Source organism: Pleurodeles waltl, chromosome 9 (assembly GCF_031143425.1).
Source record: "Pleurodeles waltl isolate 20211129_DDA chromosome 9, aPleWal1.hap1.20221129, whole genome shotgun sequence".
Taxonomy (NCBI): Eukaryota; Metazoa; Chordata; class Amphibia; order Caudata; family Salamandridae; genus Pleurodeles; species Pleurodeles waltl.
In genome coordinates, this window is record NC_090448.1 from 868,569,234 (window position 1) to 868,581,468 (window position 12,235).

The 12,235-nt window shown below is 49.3% G+C and overlaps 1 protein-coding gene across 1 annotated transcript in view; it reads right to left on the minus strand.

Moving 5' to 3' along the window:
- Positions 1–12,235, minus strand: part of EML5 (EMAP like 5) — a 1,994,219-nt gene that overhangs the window by 1,118,778 nt on the left and 863,206 nt on the right. Inside the window, exon 9 of the mRNA XM_069208148.1 lies at positions 3,482–3,738. Within this exon, the coding sequence (XP_069064249.1) occupies positions 3,482–3,738 (257 nt within the window). The remainder of the gene's footprint in view (positions 1–3,481; positions 3,739–12,235) is intronic.

The window sequence follows — 12,235 nt, forward strand, 5'->3', positions numbered from 1 at the left end:
TTGCAGGAATCTGATTTCCTACGTTCTGGGGAGCCCCTAAATACTGAATTTAGGGGTGTGTTTAGGTCTGGGAGGGCAGTAGCCAATGGCTACTGTCCTTGAGGGTGGCTACACCCTCTTTGTGCCTCCTCCCTGAGGGGAGGGGGCACATCCCTATTCCTATTTGGGAATCCTCCAAAATCAAGATGGAGGATTTCTAAAGGCAGGGGTCACCTCAGCTCAGGACACCTTAGGGGCTGTCCTGACTGGTGGGTGAATCCTCCTTGTTTTTCTCATTATTTCCCTTGGACTTGCTGCCAAAAGTGGGGGCTGTGTCCAGGGGGCGGGCATCTCCACTTGCTGGAGTGCCCTGGGGCATTGTAACACAAAGCCTGAGCCTTTGAGGCTCACTGCTAGGTGTTACAGTTCCTGCAGGGGGGAGGTGTGAAGCCCTCCACCCAGAGCAGGCTTTTGTTTCTGTCCTCAGAGAGCACAAAGGCCCTCACCACATGGGGTCAGAAACTCGTCTCTCAGCAGCAGGCTGGCACAGACCAGTCAGTCCTGCACTGAACAATTGGGTAAAATACAGGGGGAATCTCTAAGATGCCCTCTGTGTGCATTTTTTAATAAATCCAACACTGGCATCAGTGTGGGTATATTATTCTGAGAAGTTTGATACCAAACTTCCCAGTATTCAGTGTAGCCATTATGGAGCTGTGGAGTTTGTTTTTGACAGACTCCCAGACCATATACTCCTATGGCTACCCTGCACTTACAATGTCTAAGGTCTTGCTTAGACACTGTAGGGGCATAGTGCTCATGCACCTATGCCCTCACCTGTGGTATAGTACACCCTGCCTTAGTGCTGTAAGGCCTGCTAGAGGGGTGACTTACCTATGCCACAGGCAGTGTGAGGTTGGCATGGCACCCTGAGGGGAGTGCCATGTCGACTTAGTCATTTTCTCCCCACCAGCACACACAAGCTGGCAAGCAGTGTGTCTGTGCTGAGTGAGGGGTCCCTAGGGTGGCATAAGACATGCTGCAGCCCTCAGAGACCTTCCTTGGCATCAGGGCCCTTGGTACCAGTTACAAGGGACTTACATGGGTGCCAGGGTTGTACCAATTGTGGAGACAATGGTACATTTTAGGTGAAAGAACACTGGTGCTGGGGCCTGGTTGGCAGGGTCCCAGCACACTTCTCAGTCAAGTCAGCATCAGTATCAGGCAAAAAGTGGGGGGTAATTGCAACAGGGAGCCATTTCCTTACAGATGTTCTCCGACTGTGGTGCCAACGGAAACCTTTTCTTGTAGTCTGACAACATAAGCTGCAGATCAGAGATAAGGGAACTTGGGATACAGAGCATGTCCTCTGGCACACCTGGCTGGTCTATTTGAGGAGAATAATACTGTTGGTAATATTACTCTTCATCTTCCTGACCCTTAACGTGAAGCTGGCATGGACTATTGGCTGCCCCAAATGGCCCGTCATTTTATCCTTTTTTATATATCTTGCACTTTATGAACGTCAGCAGGAGCTAGTGTTTTGTTGGATCCCCGAATCAGATTGCATTTTCAGATGCCTGGATGATATAGCGGCCCCTTCTACTGCTTTTTTGGGCTGTGGTTCGAGGTTTTTGCCTATCCGGGACCCAAGTAGTCCTGGGATATTCAAGGATGCCTTTTAATTTGTTTTTTTTAAATAAATAATGATTTTATCTGTCTTTTTATGAATCGTCTTGCATTGACGCTGATTAATGAAAATACCTTTGAATCATTGAAATGCCTCATTAGAGCACTTTATGATTCATTTAATAATCTGCGGGTAGTATATTTGTCTTCATTAAGGCCTTATTTCAGTATGACTGTGATTTTTTATCTATTTTGTATTGATTTTGCTGAGATTTTGTTTTTCTTATTATGTTTTTGTTTTGTTTATTTGTGCTGTTGTGTACTTTTATGACTGTCAAGCCGAAATAAAGTTGCTGATGACATTATCAAGATTTTCAAAAAGGACAGGTGAGGTGGATGTGGAGATCTCTGCTCGTATGTGAACTGCATTTTGTAGTACATGAAGTAGTACCACTGAAGTACTAATTTAAGTACTCCAAAATACTTTTTGTGAATCATGCCAAATATGCTGGGACTGTAGAGGACACCAGCATTAATCAGTGACAGAGCACTAAGAGCCCTTTCTACTAGAGGTTTAAACAGCAAGCACGTAGAGGCTGATTTCAGGAATGTAAGACACTCAAGTCAATATGCCTGCATGTGTAGGTAATGTATATATCGGAAATTGCTGGATTAGGTAATATCAATTAGTTCCCCATTTGTCACTAAGAAATGGAAAATAATAGCAGAATTTGTGTTTCTGCAGCAATTACTGCATGTCTTTCCTCAATACAGGACATTTTTCACCAGCAGCTTTTGCCTGCCATAAACAGAGGGAGTACAATGGAACCATATCAGGCAGCGATAAACACATTCCACACACGCCTCAAATAACCCTGGGCATGTGTGACTGAGTGTTCTTCCACCCCTAAATTAAAGTCCTCATCTACAGTCACCATGTTGAAAGAAAGTACATAGGGCAGGGGAACAGTGATAATAGCGTTAGCAGAAATGTACAACTGATCTACTAAGCATTCTCTATCAGCAGTAGTAGATGAAGAAAAACACATGCCTCAATTCCTTCACAGGTACTAACAGCATTAACTAAAATCGCTTCATCTTAACTATTAACAAAAACGAATATGTATCAGCCCCAGTACTCATTTGCCAATTCTGAGGAGCAATAATGGGGAGTTGGTAAACAGGGGCATAGGAAATTGAGACGGATTAGATGAGTTATACTACCCTTTGTTCTGCAATTTACAAACCTTTCTAAACTTGGAGAGTTATAGGTCTGAGACACTGTTTTGGCATGTACTGGCCCAGACAAGTAGATATGTTTGTCAAATCCACTGCATGACTGCCCTCTGCTCGGATTAAATGGCTGAGATAAAGAGGAAAAGGAGGGGCAAACAGAAGCAGATATCAAACCAGTATGAACCTCATCAACTGAGTCTTGGACCATGGGAAGGATTCCTGCAAGCAGGGGAGGAGTACAACTACAAGGGAATAAATAACGAGGAAAAAAATGGAGAGCACTACAATACTGTGCAAACAATACTAAAAATGGAAATTATGAAAAAGCATAAAAACATAAAGCTGAGCACTTATGTGCTGAAATAATACAGAGAAACTTGCTACAAAATACAAAATAGCAAAATAAACGTAAAGGAACATTATGGTCCTTCAAATACAAGGAAATCAATGAAGCCAAACACGGGATATACAATTGTAGCTCAGTGAATTAAAATGGTTAGTTAATGTTATAAACTTGACTTCCTTTTTTTAAGTGATTCACTTTTCCATCAATAAATCCTCCATAAATGATGAGAGCATTCATTTGTTATCCAAAACAATGTGAAAGTCACAGCATAAGTAGACTATCTTTCTTTACCTGGCATTCTATAAAACATTCTTTTTCCATTGCCATCATTGGTCTGTAGAAATTTACTGTCCGATGACCAATCCATGTGTGTGATGAAGGTGATGGAGCTCAGACACTCTCCGACCTTTTTGTACCTTTGAACAACTCCATATACGTCGACAGTGCTTTCGTTGGAGCCGACAGCAAGGAATGCGCCATCTGGTGAATATTTCAGCTCGTGAATTGCCTCTTTCCGGTCTTTTATATGGACCACTTCCGTCATGTCTCTGTAGAAGAAGGAGGCTATGTGAGAAATGCGCACAAGTGTATATAATGCAAACTAAAAAGCAATAAGGAAAATATGCCATCACACGTTTGAAGCTGGACTAGAATTGTATTTAACATCTACACAGTCCCTGTGCGTTGCATCAATTAGAACTGGAGATTCAGTAGGACATGGAGGCAACTCTAGTCATAGCAAGGCAAGTGCGCTACTGGCCACATCCAGCCACTAACGACCACATTTGAATCTAACCCTCGACCGCCAACTAAAGCGTGTTAGGTACACTTTTACTCTCTAGGACTGCACCCCATGCTTTTCAGGAAACCACTATGCTATCTCTCTAAAACCTCTAAGATCTCAATAGCAGTTGAGTATTTTATTAAGGGCCCAAAATGTTCTCATTCGATGAAACTAAACTGAGGCATAAAATTAAAACAGTTACCCAAGATAAGAATGTGCACCTCTTGATTCCATTCAGTATGATTTAGCCAGTAGGCAACAGCCCCTCTTCATTTTGGAACTAAAATTAGAAGTTACAAAAGAACAAATGAAGGTCAATCACCTCATATTTTCTCCAACATAGTGAAGACCGGGATAGTTCTATGGTCCTCCAGCCTATTAGCAATGGGCTGCAGAATCCTGGCATCCTTAGAAAGTAACTGTACATCATCTGGAAACTCAGCGCAAGTGATGAAGCACCTCAAATTGTAAGATCACCGTACTAGTCACCCATGTTCTCTTTTTGTTTGTCCATTTTGTGTGCGCCACTTATAGCATGCACAACACCCATGGCATTCCACTAAAACGACTATCAAGGAGCGTGGCCAAGATGGCCGCTGAGTAGGAGCATTTCACTGGCGCTCTGCCGCCGGATCAAGAAGCGACTCGCACCGGGCGCCCGGACACGCTACTGGAGGACTTGGAGGGGCATCCTGGGTACCCTGGACGCCCCGGGGACCGGCTGGTGGAGACGGATGCAAAGCTAGTCCTTGCGGGCCCGGAGCTGAGGGCTGTCGTGGGACGCGGCTGGAGCAGCCCGAAAAGGGCGGCCGCATGGTGAATGCGGATCCTTTGCTGTGCGGAGGTCGCGGGAGAGGCACTTTCGGATGCGGAACTCGGACGCCGTGCTCTTCGAGGAGACTACCGTGGCGAGCGCGTGAGCAAAGCAAGGAGGGGCCCGGCTGCTGGCCCGGGAGAGACGTGCGAGGACTGGGCCTTGACGGGGCTGCCCCGGAGGAAGCATCCTGAAGGAGGCCCGTGCTGGGCACGGCAGTGAGGCGCTTGTTGGCTCGGCGCACCAGATGACCTACGGCACATCGCGGGACTGAGTTGTGCGCGGCTGGTGGAGGGCAGGCACCTTTGGAGTCGGAGTGAGGGCCAAGCATTCCCCAGGTGAGGAGCCCTGACTGGGAACCGGGCGGAGCAGGGGCAAGTGACAGGCCGCCATAACTGAGTTGAGAAGAGTCGTCTGGGGCCCATTGACGGGGTCTGGGACCCCAACCCCTGCAGGAGGACGGGGCTCCCTCAGGAGAGGGGCTCCAGGTGAGACGGATCGGGAGCCAGCTGATGCGGATACCATTCCGCGGGGACGCTTTGCAGCGCTAGGCCACACGGCAGGAGAGAAGGCAGCGCACACTGGCCTGGCAGCCCGGCCAGGGCTTCTGCTGCGAGTGTACTATCCGCAGCAGCATTAGAAGGATGACAAACCCTTTGGTGGCCTCAGACAGATACGGGCAACTGGGAATGGCGTCTCAGAAGCACAGCAAGAAGGAGGGTTCCCTCAAGGACCTCTTCACTAAAACCCCTGCCAAAAAAATGGCACAATCAGGAGCACCAGAAACGGAGTGCGGAGACGTGGTGGGGCCAGTGCCGTCAGAGAGTGATGGAGCACCCCTGACGAGAGCATTAATGGAGCAACTCTTCAGCTCCTTACGCAAAGAATTCGCAACACTGAAGCGGGAAATAGCGGCTGGCATTAAAGACCTTAAAAGAGAGTTGATCGACCTGGGCCAACGAGTGGATGCACCAGATACATGACGCACAAGAGGAAGAACTGGATTGCCACAGGAGAGAACTCCTCACCCTGCAAGACAAGAACCAAGACTTGTTCTACCAAATAAAGGATCTAGAGAACAGATCATGCTGCTCTAACATTCGAATAAAAGGGGTACCGGCACAGGCTGTGGCAGGATCTCTGGAAGACCTTGAAGTGCGCCTCTTTCGCCATGTGGCACCGGCCCTGAAGGAGCAGGACACTGTGCTGGATAGAACACACAGGGCTGGCAGGCCTGCCAGAGCACAGTGGACAGGCTCAAGACATACTAACTTGTTTACACTAGTATAAAGAGAGAGAGGTTATTACGGCGGCAGTTCGTAACACTGCGTCCATTGAGTTTGAGGGCCACCGGGTCGGTCTGCACCAGGATCTCTCAATGCTAACATTACAGCGACGCAGACTGCTTCAGCTGGTGACTGACCTCCTCAGGGAGGAAGGCATCCGGTACAAGTGGGGCCACCCCTTCAGGGTAGTCTTCACATGGCAAAATTAACTGAGTAGTATCCGCACCTTAGAAGAAGCTCAGAGACTGGAGGGGATGCCACAGAATCTTGAGGATTGGGCCCAGAAGGCGGCGCCACAGGCGAGGCTTGCGGGCTCAGACATGAATCGCCCAAAAACAACCAGCCAGCGCAGTAAAACCCACAAACCCTCAACGGCTGAGAGACAAAAGGAGAGGGCGGCATTAATCAGAAGTCTATGCAGCCTGGATAGTGTGTCGGAAATGGACTCTGAATTGCATATGCCACCCTGCGAGACACCACGCGACCCTCTAGGCTGGCGCCCCATGAAAGGCCTCAGCGATTGCCCATCCGATGACACAGCCACAGATATAAAGGACTGCGATATCCGGTTGGCAGAGTTCCACCTCAACGGAGCAGTGGTTGAACTTTCGACGGGCTGATGTATACACACGGACCGCAAACGATGCTGAAGATCGTTTCCAGGCGGGGAACATTGTTAACAGTTTACCCCGAGTTAAATGTTCCTTTGACCCTACCTTCCTACACTATCCTAGGGGGGACATTTGCCTCTTACCCCACTACTCCTGAACACACAGGAGGGAACCACCACACGCTTCACACACCAAGACGACGTACAGCGCTGCAAAACTCGTCAGTTCCCCGATGATAACCATAATTAGTCTTAATGTGGGAGGCCTTAACACTCCGGTGAAGAGGAAAGCTCTCCTGTTACAGCTTAGAGACCTGAAGTGCGACATATGTCTACTGCAGGAAACTCACTTACTTCATCAGGACTGGAAAAAGATGAAGACGCACTGGTTTGACCGACAGTTTCACTCATCGGGTCCAGGACGTTGGACGGGAGTGGCGATCTTGTTGGCCACGAGCTTCCCGGGGAGGGTGGTCCGAGTGCAGGCTGAGATCCCTGGGAGGCTCCTCTTGCTGCAAATTGACATGCAGGGGCACCACCGGATGATAGCTAATATATACAGACCAATTGAGCACCAAGAGGGCTTTCTAAGAGACGCACTGGGTAGGGTCCCGGTGACACCTGACAAAGATATTGTAGTGGGTGGAGATTTTAACTTAGCACCAGATCCCCACCTAGACAGATCTGCTCAGAGATATGGTCAGACGGGCGCTTTCACACAGGGCTTCTAGGATTGGCTCGGGGAGGCAGGACTGATGGACATCTGGCACCAACACCACCCAAAAGATAGAGCGTACTCTTTCTTTTCCGATGCTCACCAGACATATGCCCGTATAGACCTCTTTCTCACCTCACCACACGTTACCAACCTGGCTACCAGCTCTGCCATTGGGGTGGCCTCAGTCTCATCACACTTTCTCTCACGCTACCTGTCTACCAATCAAGTAGACAACAATGGCGTCTCAACACAAGGCTTTTAAAATACAAGGACACCCTGGTGGAAATTAGAGACACAGTCAGTCACTTCCTAGCTCTGAACGATACTCCTGAAATTAACATTGCAACCCTTTGGGAGACTCTTAAAGCACTCGCTAGAGGTCAGTTTATAGCGATAGCCACAAGGCAGAACGCCTTACATTGTGATAAGTGTCAACAGTTAGAGGGAGGCATACAGGCTTTGGAAGAGGCACATAGACAGACTGGGTCCCTGGCCGTGAGACAAAGGCTCACCATCTAGCGAAAGCAGTTACGGGCTTTGGATGAGGATAAAGTGGAACACGCCCTACTCCAAACCAAGCAAATGGGGGGAACAAGGTGGGACGATTGTTGGCTCACAGACTCCGTACACAGGCCACAGAACGCTAAGTGGCAGAGATAAAGCTATCCGATGGTACCCTGACCTGCCAGGATGAGCCGATCCGCCAACAATTTGAACAGTTCTATTCGGACTTCTACTCAGCAGAGGGAGTCGATCATAAAGGGGTGGAGGACTATTTGGACTCCGAGCGGTGATCCGACTCCCACCCCTGGGTAGCGCCACATTAGAAAACGATATTACGTTTGCGGAGGTCCTTGCAGCCATACATCGCTTGCAGCCAAGGAAGGCTCCGGGCGTGTACGGCTTTGGGGCAGAATTTTATTCATCCTTGGGCACGCAGTTAGCCCCGATTCTGGACAGACTCTATAATGCGTTGGGCCCATCTCTCCCCCATCTGCCTACGATGCAACTGGGCATAGTGTCAGTCATTCCTAAAGCGGGGAAGGGCACGCAAATCTGCGCATCCTACCATCCCATCACACTGCTAAACGTGGAAGTGAAGATTTTGACGGGTATTCTAGCTCACAGGCTGAACCCGTACATGTAACACTTGATAGACCCAGACCAAACCGGATTCATACCTGAACGGTCCTGTAGCGATAACACCAAGAGGCTATGCCACCTACTGGACAAGGTCCATCAAGCTGAAATCTCAGCTCTTCTCTCCATTGATGCGCAGAATGCATTTCACTGAGTGCACTGGCCATACCTTCATACAGTCTTAAAGAAAATTGTTCTCGGCCCCAGATTTCGAGGGTGGATCCGTTGTAACTATGACAAACCCATAGCAATGGTCGCTGTGAATGGGGGACTGTCCCATCAGTTCCCCATCCTACGGGGCACTCGACAGGGGTGCCCCCTCACGCCCCTACTATTTGCTTTATACATAGAGCACATTGCTGAGCACATACGGCAGCATCCAGACATTTGTTGAGTGCCAATGGGTGGCAGACCACATAAGCTAGCTCTCTATGCAGACGATATGCTCCTTCACTTGACCCGGCCCCAGATCTCTCTCCCTGGTGTGATGGCAGAACTGACGGCTTTTGGCAAAGTATCAGGGTTTAAAACTAACCTTACTAAATTTTCCATATTGAATCTTACCACGCCGGAGGCTGAGAGGATCTCCCTGGAGGCCTCCCTTCCTTTCCCGTGGGCTACACAAGGAATTACATACTTGGGTTTGTGTGTCCTCCCCACAATAGCGGCCACAGTAGACAGTAACTACAACCAGATACTTGACACTACCCGCTCCGACTTAACCAAATGGAGGTCATATGGCCTTTCTTGGATGGGGCGTCTAGCAGCAGTAAAGATGACACGCCTACCTAAAATACTCTACCTCATGCAGACCCTGTGTAAGGAAATGCCTCATTGGCATGGTTACCCCCTAACTTTTTGCCTTTGCTGATGCTAAGTTATGATTTGAAAGTGTGCTGGGACCCTGCTAACCAGGCCCCAGCACCAGTGTTCTTTCCCTAAACTGTACCTTTGTCTTTACAACTGGCACAACCCTGGCACTCAGGTAAGTCCCTTGTAATTGGTACCCCTGGTAACAAGAGCCCTGATGCCAGGGAAGGTCTCTAAGGGCTGCAGCATATCTTAAGCCACCCTGGGGACCCCTCACTCAGAATATGCACACTGCCTCACAGCTTGTGTGTGCTGGTGGGGAGAAAATGACTAAATCGACATGGCACTCCCCTCAGAGTGCCATGCCAACCTCACACTGCCTGTGGCATAGGTAAGTCACCCCTCTAGCAGGCCTTACAGCCCTAAGGCAGGATGCACTATATCACAGGTGAGGGCATATGTGCATGATCACTATGCCCCTACAGTGTCTAAGCAAAATCTTAGACATTGTAAGTGCAGGGTAGCCATAAGAGTATATGGTCTGGGAGTTTGACAAACACGAACTCCACAGTTCCATAATGGCTACACTGAAAACTGGGAAGTTTGGTATCAAACTTCTCAGCACAATAAATGCACACTGATGCCAGTGTGCAATTTATTGTAACTTACACCCAGAGAGCATCTTAGAGATGCCCCCTGAATACCTACCTGACTTCTAGTGTAGGCTGACCAGTTCCTGCCAGCCTGCCACACACCAGACATGTTGCCTTTGACACTCTGTGGCCAGAAACAAAGCCTGTACTGGGTGGAGGTGCTTCTCACCTCCCCCTGCAGGAACTGTAACATCTGGCGGTGAGCCTCAAAGGCTCACCCCTTTTGTTACAGCGCCCCAGGACATCCCAGCTAGTGGAGATGCCCGTCCCTCCGGCCACTGCCCCCACTTTTGGCGGTAAGGCTGGAGGAGATAATGAGAAAAACAAGAAGGAGTCACCCACCAGTCAGGACAGCCCCTAAGGTGTCCTGAGCTGAGGTGACCCCTGCCTTGAGAAATCCTCTGTCTTGAGTTTGGAGGATTCCCCCAATAGGATTAGGGATGTGCCCCCCTCCCCACAGGGAGGAGGCACAAAGAGGGTGTAGCCACCCTCAAGGACAGTAGCCATTGGCTACTGCCCTCCCAGACCTAAACGCACCCCTAAATTCAGTATTTAGGGGCTCCCAAGATCCCAGGAAATCAGATTCCTGCAACCTGAAGAAACAAGAAGGACTGCTGACCTACAAGCCTGCAGAGAAGGAGGAAGACGACAACTGCTTTGGCCCCAGCCCTACTGGCCTGTCTCCAACTTCGAAAACCTGCTCCAGCGACGCATCAGACAGGGACCAGCGACCTCTGAAGCCTCAGAGGACTGCCCTGGACTAAAGGACCAAGAAACACCTGTAAACAGCGGCCCTGTTCAAAACCAGCTACTTCTTTGCAACAAAGAAGCAACTTTCCAAGACTGCACGTTTCCCGCCGGAAGCGTGAGACTCCACACTCTGCACCCGACGCCCCCAGCTTGAGATCCGGAGAACAAACACCTCAGGGAGGACTCCCTGGCGACTGCGAGCCCGTGAGTAACCAGAGACGACCCCCTGAGCCCCCACAGCGACACCTGCAGAGGCTCCCCCTGACCGCGACTGCCTGTAACAAGGGACCCGACGCCTGGAACCAACACTGCACCCGCAGCCCTGAGGACCTGAAGGAACCGAACTTCGATGCAGGAGTGACCCCCAGGCGACCCTCTGCCTAGCCCAGGTGGTGGCTGTCCCGAGATGCCCCCCCCCTGTGCCTGCCTGCACCGCTAGAGTGACCCCCGGGTCCCTCCATTGTTTCCTATCTAAAACCTGACGCCTGCTTTGCACACTGCAACCGGCTGCCCCTGTGCCTCTGAGGGTGTGTTTTGTGTGCCTACTTGTGTCCCCCTAGTGCCCTACAAAACCCCCCTAGTCTGCCCCCCGAGGACGCAGGTACTTACCTGCTGGCAGACTGTAACCAGAGCACCCCTGTTCTCCATAGGCGCCTATGTGTTTTGGGCACCTCTTTGACCTCTGCACCTGACCGGCCCTGAGCTGCTGGAGTGGTAACTTTGGGGTTGCCTTGAACCCCCAACGGTGGGCTCCCTATGCCCCAGAGCTGAGACTTGTAAGTGTTTTACTTACCTCGTAATCTAACCTTTACTTACTTCACCCAGGAACTGTTGATTTTTGCACTGTGTTCGCTTTGAAAATAGTTTATTGCCATTTTTACAAAGACTGTACATGATATTGTTTTCATTCAAAAAGTTCCTAAAGTATCTAAGTGAAGTACCTTACATCTAACGTGTTTGATGTCAATCTTGAACCTGTGGTTCTTAAAATAAACTAAGAAAATATATTTTTCAATATAAAAACCTATTGACCTGGAGAAAGTCTTTGAGTGTGTGTTCCTCATTTATTGCATGTGTGTGTACAACAAATGCTTAACACTACCCTCTGATAAGCCTACTGCTTGACCACACTACCACAAAATAGAGCGTTAGAATGATCTACTTTTGCCACTATCTTACCTCTAAGGGGAACCCTTGGACTCTGTGCACACTATCTCTTACTTGGAGATAGTATATACAGAGCCAACTTCCTACACCCTGCCACTGCAGCTACCCCCTAACCTCCTAGATAAGATGCAAACACTCATCTGGGACTTCATCTGGGGTGGAAAGAGGGCCAGAATGTCAAGACCACAGGCATATCTATCCCAGTCTGAAGGCGGGTTGGGAGTTCCACACCTACTGAGATACCATAAAGCCGCATAACTGCACTATATGATTGAATGGCACCGAACCATGACTGAGAAATACTGGTGCTTTA